General features: G+C 35.2%; 1 protein-coding gene across 1 annotated transcript in view; it reads right to left on the reverse strand.

Moving 5' to 3' along the window:
• Positions 1-23574, reverse strand: part of LOC101738769 (uncharacterized) — a 57400-nt gene extending 33826 nt beyond the window's left edge. Inside the window, exon 1 of the mRNA XM_004932635.5 lies at positions 23287-23574. Coding sequence (XP_004932692.1) covers positions 23287-23380 — 94 coding nt within the window. The 5' untranslated portion in view covers positions 23381-23574. The remainder of the gene's footprint in view (positions 1-23286) is intronic.
• Between the last annotated feature and the right edge of the window lie 276 nt (positions 23575-23850).

Here is a 23850-nt window from a genome sequence, read left to right on the forward strand (position 1 = left end):
TAGAGCATGTTTAAATTAATCTTTGACTTATTATTGCTGTCAAAGATAGTCCGCAAATAATTATCTCGATCGTAAATGATTACCGACGCTCTCTCCAGTAAGTAAGCTTAAATCAGCTACTTCACTTACCCATATTTGTGCTAATATTAATAACATAATTACCAAGTTGAGCTGCACTGAAACGTATAATCTTTTCGTATCGTTGCTTAAGTAGCTTGCGTAGTAATATTTTTGATTGCCACACGAATATTAAGGTGATAACAATAAAATCGAAGTCCAGTTAAGTTTGGCCATAATCTTTGAAAAAAACTTGCAAAAGTTATCACAATCGTTAAAAACAAAAGTTTTTTGTTACGAAATCATAAATGTATCTCTACGAATCTTAAAGAGGAATAAATATTAAGATATTTAGAGAGTATATGGGTAAACAAAAATAATATTATGAAATGAAGGCATACATAGGACTATTTCGTATTTTGTTGATTTAGTTTCTCTATAATGTATTTGATTTATATTTAATGTATTAAATAGAATGTTTGATGTCACTTATCAACAGTTTTCATAAAAGAGTATTTAGCAAAAAAAATATATTGGTTAAGACTCATTAATGTAATTTACAAAAAAAAAAACAAAAAAAATGGCAAGCAAAGGCGCCCTAAAACGAAATGGCGCGAATAATTTTAAGGTTAGACATTACACATGAGTACGTACTCGTGAATATCGTAGTTCTTATTTAGCAGTCGTGAAATAAAACAACAGGCAAAGAAAACGTTTTCTTCAACAAAGGCAGTTGAGATTGAGCACAATTTATGAAGTAATTTTAAGTATTTTGGAATAAAAGACAATGTTAGGTTTAGCGGGGTCGTGAACTGCAGTGCGTTGTAGCAGAAGTGATCAGGAAATGAGGATAGTAGTGTGGGACTAGAAAGCGGTTAGAGTCAGTTGCGACGGATTATACGCCTACGAATCCGGCTTGCTCTGGAATGCTGAATGCTGTTGATAGTTTACGTTAAGCTGCGGGAGTTGATGACACACTGCTGCTGTGGTATGAATGTCTGCAGTTATTCTGTCTGAGGTATACAGGAAACATTCATGATTACTCGGCCATGAAAATACTGATGAATTGAACTGATGATTGAATTATTAGTTCACATTTAATAAGAAATTCATAAATTCATTAATCGAAAACACAAATTACTGTTACTAAATAAAATATGAATCAATGCAATATTTTTTGCAGTAATCGAAAAAAAATTGAGAGAACGGAACTTCGAACAAAAGACGCAAATTACGTGTCATAATCTAAGAAATAGAAAGAAATATCAGTTTTTAGTTATGCTATTATGTGAAAAGCAATTATAGATGTTACGTAAGCCGATAAAGGTGATAGTTGCATGCCTTGTGATTTTATCGCCTTGCACGGATTGTAAGCGCATACAAAGCAGTGCAGAGCGCATGCTCGATTGTAAGCTTAAATGCATAGATAAAAATAACAAATAGTTATTGCTTAATCATGGACGGTTTTTAAAAATATCTCATAAATAAATATAGAAAAATACCAATGGATATCAGCAAACGATATCAACATTCATACAAATAAGCAGATCGAAATGCCGAGCTGCTTTTCAAACTGTTTATCTTAAAAAATGGTATCGAATAATCAAAATCGAAAATAATATTTAATAAGCATATTTTAAATAGTTTCGTATTTACACCGTTGTGTAATTAAAATTATTTTAAGTTACAAATTATTATAAATTAAAATTAAAATTTCTCCTTTCATAGTTTCACATGTAAATCATGCATATTAAAAAAGTACACATGTGTTGTTAATTTTCTAAATATAATTCGGAAGTTTTTATCGTCTGATAATTTCAAGTTGGCTGTTAGATATTGATCAATAAAAAAGCTCTTTAAATAAATGCGATAATGATTAATTGACAACCAATAATATCAGACTTGGCGTCAATCAAATGCTAAAATTGAAAACGAGTTATGAATGGGTTTCTATGTTTGAGATCTATTCGATAATTAAATATATTAAATTTAATTGGACTATTTTGCCTTTTTTTACAACTCAATACAATATGAAATGAGTTTGAAATTGTCATGTAAAATGTAGTTTTATGCGGGTGTGTCAATGTACTCATGTGTATTCTACAATACTTTAACTTTCTTAGAAACATTTTGAAAAGCAAATGCGTGAAATATACGCGTTATCTGTGGAAATAATGATCACAGATTATATGGAACCAATAATAGTGATGATAATCTAATCAAATAATAATTGTACCGGTCATTCAATTCTACACTCAATTCCTGAATGAGGATTTAAATCGTAATCGAGATAAATACGGGCATATGAAGTGATGTAATATGTGACAACTCGTTCGACATTCCAAGTTTCACTTTCACGTGAATTACAATTTTGTATGTGGTACACATGAGCGTATCAAATCGCAACGAAACGTCGGGACTGCATTGCTTAGTATTCACGAAAGGTAGCCTTCGTAATGTTAAAAGAATGCAAATGCTTTTTTCCAAACAAAACATAGAGTTTATCCATAGCTTAGAAGTGTTTACGCACACCGTCGTTTGAAGCAATAATAGCTCTCTAACTATGAATAATTGGGAACAGTCGAACAACGATGTTCATAGTCTTAAATCTATTAACTTGTCGTGTGCCTGATATTGATTATAGCTCAGATTAAAGATATAGAATCAAATAACAGAGTAATTCTAACTATAAATTTGGGTTTCATAGTTCACGTTGAGACCTAAGCTTTACATCTCCATGACTTGAAAAACCTGTTATCCTTCGTATTTAAATGTATCGCGTTACTTCTTTGCATAAAAATACATCGTGATATATAATGAATGATACACTTTAGATAGTGCCACGCTTTATTTGTAAATATTAATGTTGTGATGTCGAAATTACCGAATCAAGAGCACGTGGTAACGAATTCTATATATAAGTTTAATAAAAACTTCATTTTAATCAGAACCTTTTTATGTGTTTAGCGTTTCGTCTTTAATTTAAATAGTAGAATTGTTTGAATGTTGTCAATATTACAGTAGCAAACCGCATAGTACAGGAATGGTAAATTTGCGTGTAGTGAAATTTGATAAGAGGCATTCATTAAAGCATTAAGAGGCATTATATTTGAAATACATACTCAACAAATGTTCACGATCGACTTCCACGGTGAAGGAATAACATTGTGTAATAAAAATCAAACCCGCAAAAAATATAATTTGCGTAATCACTGGTGGTAGGACCTTTTGGGAGTCCGTACCACCACCCCGCCTATTTCCGCCGTGAAGCAGTAATGCGTTTCGGTTCGAAGGGTGAGGGTAGCCGTTGTAGCTATACTGAGACCTTAGAACTTATATCTCGAGATGGGTGGCGCATTTACGTTGTAGATGTATATGGGCTCCAGTAACCACTTAACACCAGGTGGGCTGTGAGCTCGTCCATCCACTTAAGCAATAAAAAAATATATATATGTAGATGTTAACGTAATTTATGAATCCGGTGGAAGATAGCGTCGCGTGCTTTGTGCACGACAAGGTCCGCACGGCACACTACACCGACCATCGACTTTTTAAGCCAATCATGTATGAACTTGCGAAATGAACGCAATTATTTATGTAAATATTTGGGGTAAGCGTGTTCCTTACAATGTTTAGATTGCAGCGGATACATCCATAATTATTTTTAAAATGAAATGCACCTAATTATGTGATTAAACTGGCGATTTTTTTATTTACTAGTTGCTGTATTTATTAAGTAGAATTTTCGTTAATATATTTGCGTATTTGATACTTTACTAGTCCTGACAGCGCGTCTGGTGAGCCATTACGGGTATACTTACCACCACCCTGTTCATTTCTGCCGTGAAAAGTAATAAGTTTTAGTTTGAAGGATAGGGCAGCTGCTATACCTACTATAAAGCTGAGAACTCATACCTCAGAATGGCGGCATTTATGTTTTTGATGTCCTTGGATTCCCATAACCGCTTAACCCCAGTTGGGCCGTGAGTTTGTTCACCCAGCTAAGCAGTAAAAAAATACTTACTCAATCTTCAATTAAGACGGGCTTAACCTCTTCAAGTAAATAAAATTATTCCTCATGTTGGTTTCAATTTACTGCACAAAACACTATTTTTATAAACGTCATTGTAAATAATATAAAAAGTAATTTAAGATAATCGCTAAAAACAATTCGATTAAATCGAATCGAATGTTGATCTTGACCCAGATCGGTCGTCTGAAATGTCGAGTGTTCGATCTGTATTGCGAACCAGTTAGAGATTTTGTGAAAGCATTATCGAGCGAACGGGTGATTGACACCCAGCACAGATAAATACCAATAGACCAAGGTTGTCTATTGTGCTCGTGTCAGCATTTATTGTGTTGTTGCGATTAAGAATAATCATAATAAGAAACTGATAATTTTTACGAAGGATTTACAGTACGATGTATACAATAGCAGAGATCATAGTCTTCCCTGTTTGACCACTGCTTCTGTGGACAGTACGATGATATGCTACCCGAGGTAAAAGGCACTCTAAATTTATGTATGTATATGTATTTAATTTTAAAATTATGTAATTGAAATTTAGTCATTAAAATGAATTCATCACAAAATTATAGTAATGTTTATTAACCACATGACGAATCCTTCATATTATGATGAAATTAATTCTGAAGATTTTTGTGTATGTAATTGTGAATTTTAATTTCCTAAATGTCTCATAATGCTTTTGAATGAATACTCAAGATTGGAAGTACTGAACACATTTTTTGTTTGTTTCCCTTGTAGGCAGGCAAGCATACGGCCCGCCTGATGGTGAGTGGTTACCGTCGCCCATGGACTTCAGCAATGCCAGGGGTAGAGCCAAGCCGCTGCCTACCGTTACAATTTAGGGTTTATCTCGTTAATTGATTGAAATATAAATGTGTGTGAAATCTCGTATGAACTCGGAGGCAATAGTTTTTTACCTCCAATGAAATATAAATGGTATGAGCTGCTTTAAAATTTGTATATCGACGCTTGAAAGGCAAACGTGACTAAGCGACAATAACTACATAAATGATAGGCAATAACCATATTTGATGCGCAAAAAAAGATATTTCTAGGTCTATTAAAATCGTTTCAATCCTACATCTACTAGCCAGATTCTGCTACAGCTAGATTCGTTAAAATAAATTTTGTTTTCAGGTATTTCAACTTTAAAGTAGTCTACTGTAAAGTTCACGCATTGTCGCTTAGTCACGTCTGCCTTTCAAGCGTCGATATGAAAAAAGGGATGCTACTCCTTATCCATTATGATCCAGTCGTGATTGCAAGCAGAAGTCTGACGTTTAATTAAATATTTTATATCTTATATATTTATATCTTTACATATTTATAAAATTAATATTAATTCTGATTATTTGCGAAAGTTGCGTTAAAATCGATTCCACCGATTTGTATTTGAGCCATGCAAATAAACACATAAACTGAAAGAAAAAAGGCATTTTCTAAGTTTTTATTTAGAAATCACACATCACGTGTACTTGTATAGAACGAATATATAAAATGAGGTATTGTGTTCGAAGTTATGTTAATTAATTTTGTCCTATGATGACAACACGGTAAAGAGTCAAGAGTTGTTGTAATAAAATAAAACAGAAAAATAAAACAGGATTTTTATTGTATTGGAATAAAAATTTTCGTAGCGGAATAAAAAACATTTTTTTTTTAATTAATTACTAATTAGCGTGATGTTAAGTGTCCCATAGCTTATATATACGTGAAAGATGTGACGTACCATGAGCTATTTCGTTAGAAGTCATATTATGACCAGATAGTGTGATTGCTTGCAATTTCCATGCATTGCCATGCAATTTCCGGCTTAGAATTCAATCGACTCAAGTCTTGCCGTTGATGTCGTTTAAGGCGACTAAGGGGCTTTTTGGGCCTAATATCATATACCACCCATAGATTTCAAAAGAAGAGCTGACATCAGGCAAGCTGATCAGTCGTAATGCCTTGATATGATAGTTAAAAGAGGACACGCTGCGCCGATCTCACATAATGTGGGATAAGAGCATGAAGAAGAAGATGTTAAGAAGTTCCGGATAGGCATCGTTTAAAATATATTACGTCCATGTATTTTTTATTGAATCTTTCATAAAATATAGTTAACATTTTAATATTTAATTCCTTTTGTGTTTGGTTCAAATCTTATAATGTCAACAACCTCTAGTTTTGTCTTAAAGGTAATGGTCATTGTATTTAATCTTATTTTTCCCTGTAAGTGGTAATTTATTGTCCTTTTTGCGTATTGTGGTTTCCTTTGTGAAGCATAATACAATACAAAAGAATTATAATTTTACAATATCACTTTTTTTTCTTTTATAAATAGCAGTTGAGCTTTGGTGCCATCTTGTTCAATACAAGTGTTTACTGCCCATGTGCTATTATGGAAATTGAAACATTCACTCGCGAAACAGCTACTCTTGAGTTGTTAGGTCTTCCTTGGAGGCGCTCGGGTAGCTGTTAGCAAATCCCGTCTCTTCTGGCTGAGCTCTTGCTCGCCCACCTGTCCTTGTGAAACTGGAAAGGCCTCGAGGCCATCAGTCAGCCCTTAATCATAAAACAAAAAAAAAACGATTGAAACATATATGCCGCCACCCACCATAATATTTGAGTTTTAAGTCTCAATTGTGTTAGTGCTATATATACCATCACTGCGTACCTAAGTTTCAATATTTTATTTATTAGAGATGTTGTTCCTTCGTTATTCATGAAGTACATGTTAGTACGAATTCCTTTGGAAAGGAGGTGCTTTTTTTAAAATAGTTTTATTTGATTTAGCTGTTTTTATCTCTTTGTTTATGTAACGGAATCTTTCACCGTAACTTTGACCGATTTCAAGGCATCCACTTGTACGAGTTTGATACTCGTACTAAATTACAAGTGAAAGATTACGAAAATACGAATCATTTTATTACTTTAGGCTGATGTCCTGGTCAGGATGACAATAATAAAAATAAAGACTTGAATTTTTATTATATTTTGGTTTCGTACTGTATTTTTTATTTTTTTATTTTTAACAATAATTACTTTATTTATTTTACTTTTTCCTAAGTTGGTTTATCACTTATATTGATGGGTGGAATAATTAGGTAAAAATTGTATATAAGCTGTAAGAAGTAACCACGTGACGGAAATAAAACAACTCAAACATCAACTTCGTCCAGTCGTTTTCATTGAAGCTACTATAGATTAAAATCCTTCCGGATAAGCCTAACAGTTATTTTCTTGATTATTTGTTTATGTAACTCATCGTTGTAACCGAGTTATTGACATCGGACTGCATTCAAACATTACAAGGTTTCATTTATTATTCCATGCTTCCTAAGGGTGACGACCTCAGCGCGAATATTTTTTGTTTTTATTTACATTCCTGCGTAAAGGGTATCTTAACATCCGAGCTACTTAAATTCGAAAAGGCAACGACTTTACCCGGCCTTGTCTTTTTCGATTTAACAAATTCCTCTCCATATCCAATCCACGAGGTGGGTACCTCAATTTGAACAGCCTGTTTAAAATCAACCGATTAAAAATTATAATTGTTGATATTCTACACGGTGTTGCTTTTGCCATTTTTTGTTGTATGACATAGATATGGAAACACACTCATGGCTCTCTTATTACTAATTGGTTACCGAAGAACGAAGACGTCACAGCATAAATGCTCTTAGATGAGCCTCGATTGTATTGTATAACGGGATTTTATGAACCAGAGGTCATGAGATGATGCTTCGTGGCAGAACGTGATTGGATACTACTAATTATCCGTGTGGACTCTTAATCCGTCCTATTACTAGTATTAACTTCTTCTTATTATCTGTACTGGACTTTATCTGAATTAGAACCATTATATAGTGCACCATTCGTTGATAAGATATTATTTGGACCATATTATTTATTTATCCATCTATCACATTGATTTCTTTACTAAATATACACATAGCAAGGACAAAGGGCGTGACTATGAAAATGTTTTAGCAACAACTTGTTTTGACTATGAAATATTAAATGCATGAACTATTGCAATAGAAGTCGTGGGCGAATCCTTTGTTACAGAGAGCATCTATCACGATTAAAATAAAATTTGCATAATTAAATTTCGTAACATCATGATTTTATTAAGCCTTAAAAAATAAATACGGGCAAGATTTATAAATTACGCGTAATTATTGGTGATATATCGTTTTGTGAGTGCGCACAGGTACGCTCCTACTTGTTCCTATCACGGAGCAGTCAGGCGTTTTAGTTTGATACTAATATATAGTTACATGTGTAATACATGTAGACTTGGTTTTCAGATAGGTGATGGCATTCACGTCTGTTTGTCAGTGACATGTAATCTACACACGCTGAGAAATAAAAAGTCAATAAGTGGTTCAATGATGCACAGAAAAAGTTAATAAAGCGTGTTTTTACTATTTACAAAAATGAGTAACTAGAGATTTTAAAAATTGTTTGTTAACGTATCTATAGTATTGACGTCAAACTTGTTTTCGTATTTTAATACATTTTTCTACTAACATGGATGTTTTGATGCGTTTGCTTGCGTACTGAACAACATAATTGAATGTAAACAATATTGTGTGTCTTAATAAAACGCAATATCTAAGAAAGAAATCAACATCTATGATCTCTAATACATATAAGATGATATATGTATATATAATAATTACGGCTATCCTGACGTTAAGGCGCTACTCAAACTCACAGATATTGGATGAATGGAATCGGAAGCATGTATGATTGCTTCCCCGCAAAACTGAGAAAGATGGAATTACCGGCCTAATTGGACTAAAATATAGCACCTGCTATTATAATATCAGGAAATACTTCCTATTGGAAATAAGCAACGGGGCATTGGTCAAAGATTAACAAGCATAGTAATGCTAGGAACTAGAACGTTAAGGATGCTATTTTTTCAGCTTAGGCTGTAAAGAGTAAAACATGTAGAGCCAGTACTTTAGGTGGACGACATTTATACGGTCGTCCGTCACAACAAAGTAAGATTCGCTCAAGGCCGCAGTCAGTTTCTTCGAATAAAGGTTTATCATTCAGAAGGGTAGAAGAGACAGAAAGAGATATGTTTGCAGACAAAACAATGTCAACAGTTAGATAGTGGAGCGCCAAAGGGCTGGAATCAGTGTATTTGAATAACGTTCTATACTCAGCAGGAGGATTACCTGTTGAAAATTATGATGGGCTAGAAGAGACAGAGAGGCTTGCAGACAAAAAATGTCGAAAGCTAGACAGCGGAGCGTCAACTAAAAATAAAAATAGAACATTGAACAAGGGTTTCATGAACTCTTGACACAATAGCAGAGCTTGGTGCAGACCACACTTAAATATTCATCATCACTAAAGTACATTTGTATTTGAATTACAAAGATTAAATCGACACAATAAAATCAGTCTGAATCATTGCTGTACATTCCACGTATAAGTCTTCTAAACTATTGTGTTAAATGTTTTGAAAACGCATGTCCATTCTCGTTACAGACACCGCATTTGACCTTGATGTTTGCTGTAACATAGGCCGCGTTGCAATGAACTTCTTTGTTAGCAAGCAAATTAACAACACACCTAAACTGAACTAGTTTAGAACGGGCTTGTTTCGTAACTATATTGTGACTGTCTTATTCTTGATAAACTAGTTATTCACTGATTCATGATTTTAACTTGATATGAAAAAGGAAACATGAAGGTTTTGACTTATATCATTACAATTTGGATGGTGAAAAGTAGATTTTCATCAGGTGGGCCGTATGCTCGTCTGCCTATAATTAAAAAAGTACCATCGTCCTGCGTATTTCTGCTGTGAAGTAGTAATAAGTTTCGTTTTGAAGCAGCATACAGCCGATGTACTCAAAAAATAGAACCTAAAACTTTGAAGGTAGGTGGAGGCATTGACGTTCTAGTGATTTGTATGGACTCCGGTAATCCCTTAGCCTAGTGGGCTGTGAGTTCGTTCAGACACTTTAGCAACAGAAAAAATAAATTGAGATATGAAGTCTTAAGCCCCGTTTGCTTTGGAATAAAAGCCACTTTACCGTTCAACTGAAGATCGCTTTGAGTCAGATGGGTAGATTAGTGGCTTACAATGTGCCTTATAGTTATCTAAGATATTGTAAATTATTACGGATTTACAGTTTTATAACACTACGTTCTACTTCGTAAACCTATGTTATGCTCATAAATTTGGAATTCATCACGCTTTGATATCTACGGGCTACAATACAGGACAGGCGGTCTTGAGTTTCATTTACCGTTTCTAAAAATGTGAAATTTACACTACTTTATACCACGTGTTAAGAAAAACCCAGTAAAAAATATAATTAATTATCAAAGCTAAAAATTTTGTCAACCCTAGTAAGCTGTCATGTCAGGGAACCAGATTAATTAACAGAAAGGCCTAAATAGGATTTGTACATCAGTGAAAATAGTAATATTTTTTTATTTTTTTGTGGCATGTTATAGAGCGTTGCTACGGTTCTTAAATATTGTGAATGATTTTTTTATTTATTGCTTAGATGGATGGACGAGCTCACAGCCCACCTGGTGTTAAGTGGTTACTGGAGCCCATAGACATCTACAACGTAAATGCGCCCCCACCTCGAGATATAAGTTCTAAGGTCTCAGTATAGTTACAACGGCTACCCCACTCTTCGAACCGAAATGCATTACTGCTTCACGGCGGAAATAGGCGGGGTGGTGATACCTACCCGTGCGGACTCCCAAGAGGTCCAAGAGTTTGCCTGTCATAGTTATGACATTTCATCGCATTTTTTGAACAAGATTAAGTGACGATTATTTTACAAACACTTTGGTTCAATAAGTTACCTTTGGCTGTCAACAATAACATGCACAAACGAAGGCCACACGTACACCCAAACCCAATGAACATTTACAACAATTGAATGCCATCGAATTAATTGTCTATTTTCGATTACGTTTTGAATCGTCGGTGTTAATGAGGATTTAGAAAATCACAGTAATTGTTCGCGTTTTGTGTTGCAGTCTTGCCCTAAAGTCACGATTTTTCAACGACCCCGACTAACGGTGTCGGAATAAAGTTATTGTAATACAGAGGCTTTGTAATTGTGGATTAAAATACGCGACAATGTAAATAAATTTAGAGGTCTGCTGAATGACTAATCGTTTGATTTTACTCTGTTGTTTTCGTTAGGGAATAATCGTGTTTGTTTGGGAAATGTACCAAAAGATCTGTTCAGAGTTTTAGAATAGTCGAGTGTTCTGTAAGCTTATTCTAATATAGAAATATTAATTACTACACTTTTTTGGATATTTGGTTTAGATATTCATCTAGGTTATTTATAGATCATTACGAAGAAATGACACATTTTATTTCAGTCATTTTCATTAAGTTTTAACTTACAGTATTTTGCTTCTGGGAAAAATTCGATCATGTCGAAACAGGTTTCATTTTGCAGAGAAGGACTATTTTTGCTATTTATAACATCAATTGAAGACAATTTTGACGTACAAAAGTACAAGGGTATCTGAATTGGAATTATAGTGTACCACTGCAAATTTTGCAAACTTATTAAAAATTGTGTTACATCCCTGAAATGTTTCGAATTCGATTTTTATGTGATTTGTATAACGAAGAAAATATTGAGTTTTTTGCGTTGCTGAAGTTTCGAATGAATCTTTCCATTAATATCCCACAAAACATTTGTTAATTATCTGTTCATAGATTGTGAAGGAACTATGTGTGAATGAGACGACGAAATACAATAACGTTAAGTATCAAGTTTGCTGAGTTTCATTCACCGGTTTTTCTCAGGGCTTTTAAAACTGATAGTGAGTTCATTTTGATATTTAGCTAGTATGTCCAAGTCACTTTAATTCAATTTGAATTTGACTTAATGAGACTCTTGTATTAGTTTTTTTGATCATATGTTAGAATGCATTAATAATAGAAATTACATGCGTTTAGAGTATTTTAAAGAGACAAAATGTAAGGAAAAGTTTCAACAGATTACTTGAAAACTAAAAATGTGACTGAACGTTTCATCTTGCACTCTATAAAACCCTATTGCATTGTGATATTGCACAACGAACACAATGCTGTTCTCAGCTGCAAGAGAATGTCCTCGTTGACATTTGAAGATTATTGCTGCAATTGTAGTCCTCAAGTCACCCCAGTAAACACATATATCTAGTTGAAATACACCTACAAAAACTGGGTCAATGTCAATATATCGTAAATTCACGTGTAAGATCATGTTAGGCAGCTTATTGGTGCGGGCCCTCTCGGAGGAGGCCGTCTCCAGGGGTGGGGTGGCTTTGGCGGTGTCTCTCGACATCGCCAATGCGTTTAACACCCTGCCCTGGTCCGTGATAGGGGGGGCGCTGGAACGGCACGGAGTGCCCCCCTACCTTCGCCGGCTGGTGGGTTCCTACTTGGAGGACAGATCGGTCACGTGTACCGGACACGGTGGGATCGTGCACCGGTTCCCGGTCGTGCGCGGTGTTCCACAGGGGTCGGTGCTCGGCCCCCTTTTGTGGAATATCGGGTATGACTGGGTACTGAGGGGTGCCCTCCTCCCGGGCCTAAGCGTAATCTGTTACGCAGACGACACGTTGGTCGTGGCCCGGGGGGGGAGTTTTGCTGAGTCTGCCCGTCTTGCTACCGCTGGGGTGGCGCATGTCGTCGGCAAAATCAGGAGATTGGGTCTCGACGTGGCACTCAGTAAATCCGAGGCCATGTGGTTCCACAGGCCCCGGAGAGTGCCACCTGTCGATGCCCATATCGTGGTTGGAGGCGTCCGGATTGGGGTCGGGGTGCAGTTGAAGTACCTCGGCCTCATTCTGGACAGTCGTTGGACCTTCCGTGCTCACTTTCAGCACCTGGTCCCTCGTTTGTTGGGGGTGGCCGGCGCGTTAAGCCGGCTTCTGCCCAACGTCGGGGGGCCTGACCAGGTGACGCGCCGTCTCTATACGGGGGTGGTGCGATCAATGGCCCTATACGGGGCGCCTGTGTGGGGCCAGTCCCTGGCCGCGGGGGTGGCGAAGCTGCTGCAACGGCCGCAACGCACCATCGCGGTCAGGGTCATCCGTGGTTATCGCACCATCTCCTTTGAGGCGGCGTGTGTACTGGCTGGGACGCCGCCTTGGGCTCTGGAAGCGGAGGCGCTCGCCGCTGACTATCAGTGGCGGGCTGACCTTCGCGCCCGGGGCGTGGCGCGTCCCAGCCACAGTGTGGTCAGAGCGCGGAGGGCCCAATCTCGGCGGTCCGTGCTGGAGTCATGGTCCAGGCGGCTGGCTGATCCTTCGGCCGGTCGTAGGACCGTCGAGGCGATTCGCCCGGTCCTTGTGGATTGGGTGAATCGTGACAGAGGACGCCTCACTTTCCGGCTCACGCAGGTGCTCACTGGGCATGGTTGCTTCGGTGAGTTCCTGCACCGGATCAGAGCCGAGCCGACGGCAGAGTGCCACCATTGTGATTGCGACTTGGACACGGCAGAGCATACGCTCGTCGCCTGCCCCGCATGGGAGGGGTGGCGCCGTGTCCTCGTCGCAAAAGTAGGAAACGACTTGTCGTTGCCGAGTGTTGTGGCATCGATGCTCGGCGACGACGAGTCGTGGAAGGCGATGCTCGACTTCTGCGAGTGCACCATCTCGCAGAAGGAGGCGGCGGGGCGCGTGAGAGACGCACAATCCCGCCGCCGTCGAGCGGGGGCCAGGGAGGCGGATCTCGCCCAAGCCCTGGCCCTCTAAGTGTTTCGGGTCCCCCCTCACATGTCGGTCTGGGAACCGGCGAGGGGGGCCTAAGAAGACGACGTGCAAGCTGCTCTGCACGCGTTTTACGCAAGAGCATCCGGGTGATGGAAGGCCGGCTATCCTCGACCCACGCTGGTTCTGGTCCAGCGGGGTATTCCGTAGGATAGCTCACTCTAACCGGCGCCATCTAGGCGGGCTTCGGATAGCCTGCCGACCGAGAGGGCTGGTGGTCGTGGCGCCGACGACCGCCAGTCCGGCGTCCCGAGGGGGAGGGTGATGGGAGAGATGTGCTCCGCACTAAACGCTTCACTTTCCCCCCTTTGCCTCTTCATGAGTTCTGTCTCATGCGAGGTTTGGACGTTGGTTGTTGAGCGACAGGAGGTTTTAGTCAGTTCGACTCTGACATGCTCCGCCCTCTATCCCCAGTGGAGGGCGGAAGTCCGGCGATTTCCTCCTGACCAAAAAAAAAAAAAAAAAAAAAAAAAAAAAAAAAAAAAAAAAAAAAAAAAAAAAAAAAAAAAAAAAAAAAAAAAAAAAAAAAAAAAAAAAGGCAGCTTATTGAATTTGTGGTTTTGTTAATTGGATTTGACAAGATGCTATGTAAAATAATTGACCTTATCTTGAATCTCGATTTAGTAAAAATAATAATATTAAAATTTAAGTATAGAAAAATTTATGACTGTAAACTAACAGTATTTTTCCCTCCCTAGTCGTTGGAAGCCAAAGAGTCTATTCCAACTATAGCATCAATGACCGATGACAATACAATAATTCCGATTGTCTTGATGAACGTATCAAAATGATAAAAAAGATGTAATCAATTGTTTAGTTTGCTATTTCATCGTGTTTTTTTTTTTCAGATATGAAACTACGTAATATGCATATTATTTAATAAATTTTGTTGCGAGTAAACTAGTTTAAAAAAAATACAGTTCACAGTTTTATATAAGTACCGGTGTTAACAAAAAAGTCTGTTAATAGGATAAAAATAATATAAAGATCACAATCATATATGTATGTAGTTGTTTGAATCAATTACTTATATCAATAAACTGTGAAGCTCATCTCTGTTTTAAATTGAGACTCGTCTTACAAACACGAAATACAATGTATTATAATAATTTGAGTAAAATATTTCAATTATTTCACTTTTTAATTAATTAAGGTCATAATTTACTTGATGAATAACATTTACATAATTATTTGGTTGAAATTCATTTCAACTTCGCTTAAAAAATAAAAAAAAATCATTTGTTTTTTATAATATATTAAACTTTAAAAAATCTTTAAAATTTATTTTGTTTATGATTATTATTATTTAAGTTGAAAGTCCCATAGTTATACCTAATTGCGTTTTTTTTAAGTAAGAGTAACTTTTGTTTATTAAATGAAAAAAAAAAACCAATTAACTAACATGCGGTCTTTTGATACATTATTGGTTTCAAAGTTCTATCGCTGTGGTAGGAGGTTGGATAAACGTTATACCAACGCAGCTTCGGACAAGATTTCGATTGGTGAGATCCGCTCTGTGGTGTATGGGTTTTAGTTTTCTGCCTATTTATTCCAATTAATATTGTAAACTAAGAGCTATATACGTATTGGAATATTATATTCAGATGTCAGAATATGTGTCGAATTAAAAAATATATGCATTTAAATCGATTATTATTTATTTTTTGTTTATTTACGACATAAGAATCGATATCTATCAGATTAAAAAAAAATTAAATTCAAATTCGACTACGATATTGTTTTTAAAATACACATACATTTTTATAATTGGAACGAAAAATAAAGCAGTCCTTATATGAAGCCATTTTTTTTCCGCGCCCGGAACCTTCATTGGAATTATTCTATTCAATAATCTATATTCTATTTTTACTTTTTTTAAATGCTACTCGCCTTGATACATGAGGTTGTAGTATCAAATGAATGTCACATAAAAAACATATTGCAATGTAGGTATTGCCAAGAATCATTGGTTCTGTCGGATGTAACATAATATAGCTATTTATATCTGTGTTGACAACAATAGTGTTCCCAGATTCATACGTTGCTGATTGCACAATACCTTACAGGTCAATGCCTTCACACTCAAGGTAGAGCGAAAGTAAAATCAATCGAAAGTGACACTCGGAAATGTTTTGTTACATTTCAGTAAAAGTTAGTTAGTAAACACGGTAGTTGTTAATAAATTCTGAGATTTTTTATGCAAAAGTAAGCGACGAAATATGAACAAAATAATAATTAAAGAGTGATTTTTTATTTATGTAAATTATGTAGTAGATCATATTATCACATATCACTATTATGTTTATTGTTCTTTAAGTATTGTTGAAATAATTTAAGCTTTAAAATTTTATAACCTATATAATAGCTTATTATTTTAATATCATGTAGAGGTTCTTTTGATTTCTAATATAATATATAACATTTTAAGGATTGTAAGATTAGTATAATTGCAACAAAAAAACAAAGGAAATTTAGTCTTCAAGCATAGAGTGGTTGGTTTACTTTTAAATCGTGTTAAAGTGAACAGCTGGCCTAAAAGCTGGTTCATCTTGTCATGTTAATGTACACATCATTATTATTTTATTATTCAATTGCTCTTTCATTTCAGGTTTCATATTCACAAGATTGTAATTATAATCTGTCACTAAATTTTTATTTCATATTAGTAACTTTTCTCAACTTTTTACTATTTTGATTTTTTACAATTCCGTCTTAAAACATTTCAGATCTGAAAAAGTGGAGTACACATTTATTAAAGAAAGTACTGTTTGAAAGCGGTAAATCAAATTTGTAACAATCAAAACTCACATATAATAATAGCGAATTAAACTTTCAAGCAAATAATTGAGAGTGTAGAATTCTTTCGAATACAACGTATCCAATCTCTTTAATAAAGGTGACAAAACATATCGAGATAAAACAATCTTTTTACGTAACGATTTATCGCCAAATAACTTTTCGATTAAAAATACAATTATTGTTATCCTTACATCATCGATTACTTAACATCGATAACATAACTCACGGGAGCTGTAATCGATATTGATTAATTTGAAATTACGTTTGATTGCATACGAAAAATAATTGCATATAAATAAATCGTAGATAACCAATTCGGTCATTGATCAACTTTAAAAACGATAAGATAACGTGTGATTCATGAAGTTCGTGCTTTATCTTGTGTTTGTAAATTTGATACCGATGCATAATCGATAGATGTTTACAACCACCTGTACTTTGTACTAATTCTGAGAAATGTGTTGTCATTTTGATGTTTAATATCGTCGAGTTTGTTGTTAGTTTTTTTAAATATCTAAAATTATTAATTACTAGCTGTACCCGCCCGCTTCGCTGTGCATTTAAAATTAACATCATTATTTATTTTCATTATTATTAGGGAGTCCAACACTCATATAAATATTAGCCTATCCATTAATAATATGTATTTTCTACATGGATACTAAGTTTCAAGTCAATCGAATGCTTGGTTCAGTAGTTATAACGGAACATCCATAAAAACCACTGTAGATTTATATATTAGTATAGATTAAAATTTTAAACATCTAAAATTATTAAAAGCTACGAAAGTAGCTTTGCCTCACTGTTACGTATATATAATACGTTGTATATAGAAAAGGATTAACACTCGTTTTGATATTCACGTGTAAGTTTCACGTTAGCAATAAGTAAAACGGTAGTATTAGTGCGAGGGTAGTATTATGAAAGCTTACAGTCATTCACGCAACAGACATATAATGACATATTATAGTATATAATGACCACTAAGCTCCGGATGGGTCGTGAGCCAAAAAAATAATTATTTGTGTATAATAAATACTGCGCTAAAAATACTTTATTTACGTCTTTATTTCTGCTTCTTGAAAAACACTTCGAATTAACCAAATCTAAATAAAGGTTTTGGCACTAAACATGCCGACAGTTTTTGCACTGACTTCTGAACAAATCCTAAACCAATAATAACAAAAGTTGATTATTATTTACTGCATGCAAAACGGATCTTAAGACGATTTCGTTATTTCACAACATAACATACGAAAACTAAAGTTATTGCAAATGAGGTATTTAGATTTCGTATTCAGAAGGGTATCATTTAATAAAGTGTGTTTAAATTGTGGCGCCGGTCGTATTTTTTCGAACGGATCCATAGCGCCCGGCCCCGGTGAGTGGTCAGTTGGTTGAAGTCATAAAGGATGAGTGTATTGTCAACATGTCAGGGCCTGTCCCGGGGGTAATGAACTGACATCTCACATACCAACGCCCAGGTAGGGGATATTGATGATTTAAGTGACAGTTGGAAAGTTCGCGAATAGCGTAGGCCGCTTTTGTTACAAAAGAATGAACGAATTGCGATTTACGTTGTCTATTATGATTTGTTTTTTAGATTAAGTATAAGATATAATTAGGGTACTAAAAATTAGCATTTTTGAAGGACGGGGCAGCCGTTGTAACTATACTTGAGACTTTAGAACTGATATCTCAAGGTGGGTGGCGCATTTACGTCGTAGATGTCTATGGGCTCCAGTAACCACTTAATACCAGGTGGGCTGCGAGCTCGTACACCCATCTAAGCAATAAAAAAAACCAAATAAGTGTTCTTTTCATGATTGTAATTTTGCTGTTCATGTTTATTATATTATATGGTTCGTAACATCCATAAGCGACGGTAACCACTTACCGGTTGGCTCATTCGGTTAGCATCGGTTTGTTGTATACTCGTGAGACTATAATAGCAATTAAAAAAAATTGTGACTTAAACACGATGTACCAATGTGGCGGGAAATGAATTTTACGAAAAAAAAGAAGACTTTTTGTTAATAAAAAGGAGGTCGCTAATACACTGGACTTTACAGATATTTAAAAATTAATGCAACATAAATAGAAGAAAATAAAAAGAATATTACCAAGACCAAGCGATCATAATCGATGTAATTCGCACAGAAATTTTTAGCCTACTTTATAATTACGACACCTACAAATGGTAATCAGTGAAGACATAAGCAAATCAAACAAAAGGTTATTCGGATCTCACGTTACACAAGAAAGTACCTCGGAAGTGTGGAGTTCCGTATTTGAGTACAATGGAGTAAGTCTAAGTCTGCGTTCAAATAAATAGCTAGCTGCTTAACTTAAAGGTCTGGGTCTAGTAAAAACGTTAGTTAGCTACATACAGCAAAAGTCTAGCTATTTTACAAAGAAGTCTTTACAACTTAGTTACAATTTACTCTATGTCTGTTTTCTTTTAAGCTCTGTTTTCCACTCGAAATTTATTGAGTGTAATGTCATGTTTTTACATTTATTTATAATATTTATACTAATATTCTAAATATGAATATTCGAATGTTTGTTACTAAATCACGCAAAATGTTTTATGTATTTATTGACACAGGTAACAAAGTATTGCGTATTGCGAAAATAAATATGTACCTACGTGAATGCAGTGGTCTAGTTTGACTTAAAATATTCGCGAAGTCTAAATTATATTGGATTAAATTCTATACAGAAACTATGTATTGAAAAAATTAAAATTTAGTCACAGACAATAAACTTAATGCTGTGCAGGTATAAGATGTCCTATCCTATGATTGATTCGCACAGCAAAAGGCATTTTGACGCCAAACCTCACTGGCTCATGGTACGCGATAAAATAAGTATTTCAAGTAAGAATGACGGACAGCGTTGGATAGGAGAAGTTTAATTGCTACTGTGAACGGATGTTAGGAAATAATGCCACAAGCCCAAAAAATGCTGCAACACACGCATTCTCGTGTCTACTGATAAATAAACCGACAATATCAGAAACGAACTTTTTATTATTTATTTTAATCAATACACTAACGTAATATCAGATCTAGAAGAGACCGTATCACTTTTACGATCAATTTATGGTGATCGGTCGTATTTTTATTCAACTAATTCAATGCAAAGCTAGACTTCAGGAGACAATTGCTCGGTACAACAAAAGGCTATAAGAAGTTATTAGCTACAACGTAACATTGGCCATTCTTTTGTAAAATTTGTGCATTGTGTTGTCGAATGTCGTGCTTTGCTGTTCACTGGCTCAGTGGTGTTCTTAGACTTTTTAAACAATATTGAAACCACGAATTGTTCGGAGGCCTTGATATGAAAGTTTTTTTAAGTTTTACCTCGTTCGATGTGCTAATAATAAATCACATATTTTTTATTATTTTGCTCTATTAGTTGGCTATGTGAATACAAATGATTTACATTGTAGATTTATATATACAGTTTACCCAATACTTCGTACGGGAAACGAGGATGTTAGTGTTTGAAAAAGAAAGCGTTAAATCGAACTTCTAACACGCGTAAAACAATACACGATTTTTTTAATTGTTTTATTGTTTATTTGAAAAAATACTAAGTTTATAAATATTAGCAATAAGCCACCTTCGATAAGAATGGCCTTATTCTGCTACAAAAAATCGTGACATTCGAACGATGGGATCTTCGTTATTTAAACGCAATTGTAAAATGAACGTGACTTTTTTAATGAAATCGATAGGCAAAAGATTATTGTAACGGTATCCCATTTTGCTAACTTGAAGTAATTATTCGCGCTAGAAATATAAGCTCACAATAAACTCTACCAACAGTAATCCTGCACTTTAAAAACTTTTTTTTTAATTTGAAGGCAACATAATTTTTCCGTTCCCGTGGAAATCATTCTTGAATGTTCTACATATCTAGAAAAAGGATATTTGGTTTAAGCGACATTTCGCTTAATATGCGACATTTATCTTTGTATGTAAAGGTGCGTTTTATTTGGTATTAGCATTACCAGCTTACTCCATTGAAGTAAAGCTGCGTTTTATTTGGTATTAGCATTAACAGCTTACTCCATTGAAATAATTGAAAAAAAAAATGTTATGAAAATTTTCTATATTTTCAATTTCAAATGGTTTTCCTGTAAAGTTACAAAAATGTTGCTTAAACAAAATAGCTTTTCAGCTCTAGAATGTACTTTTGAAGTTTAAGTTTATATCGATATAGGAATTAAAGGATCTGATTTCGAAGCCGAAATAACATTCTAAATAATATTCCTTTACTTAGCTAGATATGCATAGTTACTTGGTATTTTGATTAAGTTCTTATTTCAATAGATCTAAAGCGAAGGTTTTTGCTACTGCGTACGTACGCTGCAGACCATCAATCCCGCGTGTCAGCTAATTGTGAGCGATTGAAATAAGTGTGTGAAATAAATGCGTGCATTGTAAAAACATTAAAAATAAATCGATAGCAGTTTTGTACTTGTATAGCAGAGATCACGAAGATATTTTTCTATGATGTATTCCTTATTGGGAGAGTTTCTGCGGACCCTGTTTTTTATTTTATTGCTTAGATTGGATGGACGAGCTCACGACCCACCTGGTGTTAAGTGGTTACCGGAGCCCATAGACATCTACAACGTAAATGCTGCCACTCATCTTGAGGCAAGAGTTGTAACAAATAGTACAACGGCCCCACCCTTCAAACCGAAACACATTACTGCTTTACGGCAGAAACAGGCGGGGTGGTGATACCGTGCGAACTCACAAGACGTCCTACCACCAGTAAATTAATTAATGTATTATTAGTATTTATATATAATATACAGTTATATTTTGCTAATGACAAAAAATTGCCGATAAATCAAAACAGTTATGATTTTGTTTTGTGTAGTCAGAAATTATCTCTCAGTGGGTCAGTGTCACTTGGAGCTCGCAGTCAATTTTATTTAGTGTGAAATTACCCGTAAATGTTCTTTATTATAAATCTTTTGCAACTAGTTTCCGAACGGTTTCTTTTGCTCGGTTGTGTAATTTTTTGTTCCTTTTGCAATGATGTCGCTTCGGTGGTGCTTTTACGCGTCAGATTCGATGCTACAAAGAGGTCAACCGTTGTGGTTTTGAAAAATCGTAACTACGAAGTAAGGGATCGATGAACCTTACAATACAATCGAATAATAAATATATTTTATATAAATAAATAACTGGGAACAACTCGCGCGCGGTCATTCTGCCCCAAATTAGGGTTCCTTGTGTTATGGGTAATAGAGACTGATATACATATGTAGGGACCACAAATGTCCCCATAGGAACTAATAATTATATATGTGTATGTGTTAGCGGTAATTATATTGTAATGATAGCACGTTAGGTTGTAATCCCAATATACGTTAGTCACTTAACTGAACACATGTCTTATTAATCCTTGCCCGAAATAGAGACTCAACACATACTTATATACTTTTAAATATATAAATATATAGATAATAAACACGCTGACGGAGACAAAACAAACCTGTTCATCACATGAATGTTTACCGATGTGGGAATCGAACTCACGACCCTCGGCGCTGCAGTCAGGGGCGCTGACTGCTGCACCACCGTGTCAGTCAAATGAATGGGTTCATATTTATATTGAGTTTTTAGTATCGAAAGTTTTGTATTGTAATATAAAATACGTTTCAATATACATAGTAGATTAAATTCGATCTAAGTAGGTAAAATCAAAGGTACAATAATTAATCATTAGTGGTCATGATTTAAATTGCGATCGGAAGGCTTTAGAGGAAGAGGTAGACTTAAGAAGAAATAGATGGATTGTGTGAAAGACGATATAGGTAATAGGGGAGTGAGCGAAGAAACGGTATATGGTATAGGAGTGTGGAAGGAGAAAACATGTTGCGCCGATCTAGGTGACTGGGAGAAGGGCAGGAGAATGATGATGATGATTTAAATTGCCATTGAACGAAAGCCTTTGGCCCTCCTGAATATAAGTAGCTATCTGTCCTTGTTCATGTTTTTGATGAACACTATTAGCGCTAAGAGCCTTTTTAACTCATTGCAATCCATCAATCACAGCTCTATGAAAAAAAAAATTCATGAAATATTACATGAAATTATAAAGAAAAGTTACAAATTTAAATATTATCATTCGAACAGTTTGTTTTGATTGAGTTTATATTAAAACTAAGACAAATTAATAATAAAATATATATTTTATTTTTTATTTTTGATGTTTTGATGTGGTGGCCCAGATGCCTTTCCAGTTTCACCAGGACAGGTAATGTTAATAGTATTAATAATAATAAAATTAATAATAGGATCTTGCTCGTCGTCCCCTTCAATAGAAATACAAAAAAAAAAATATAAAATACTTATTGTAAATTAAAACTATTAAAATGTGATAACAAAAAAAAAATCATCTGTCAATCTGTCTGTCTGTCAACCAATATTAATCTAAAAAAATAAATAGATGTTAGTTAAATGAAGACCTAAATAATTTAGAACGCAAAATGGCGCGAAAATATTTAGAAGTAGTTTCGCAACGCACGATTTTGTTCTACATTTCAAAATTCTAAAAATATTTTTTTAATTATTGTTTTTTTTTGTGAAAAAAAAAAGTAATAAAGATCAACGTACCATTTTTATCAGTTCTCCTGCTGTCGCCCGCAGGAACGGCCGTGACGACAGAAATCAATAGAATAGTTGCTATGATCCTCGCACGCACATCCATGGTCTATATTTTATTTCACTATATTAAAAAAAAAAAAAGTAATTGTTTTATTTATTCCACGAGCGACAGCGAAGTTATGTTGCGTGCGTCCGCCCGATGCAGACTGCAGTTTACAACTAAAGCCCGATCAAATACACTTTCTACGTTCACAAGTTTCGTGTCCATCCGCACCGCATGTAATCGCTATTGCGTTCTGCGATTGTGAATTACAAACGAAATATCGACGATTCGTGTAGATAATATGTTTGAATTTACGTTTTTATTTTTATTTTTTATGTGTAATATTAATTGATTTCTCCGTATTGGTACAGGCTTGAATTGATTCGCTTAAGAAAGATGTAACCGCTTTCAAAGTTCGTGACCCGAGGTTGTTGCTACATTGTGCATTGTCTATTTCGATTCTCAGTTTATTTTTAGTTGTTTTATGAAATTATTCGTGAATAAACTATATTATTTCCAGTATTGTATTA

The sequence above is a fragment of the Bombyx mori genome, chromosome 23 (assembly GCF_030269925.1).
Source record: "Bombyx mori chromosome 23, ASM3026992v2".
Classification (NCBI taxonomy): domain Eukaryota; kingdom Metazoa; phylum Arthropoda; class Insecta; order Lepidoptera; family Bombycidae; genus Bombyx; species Bombyx mori.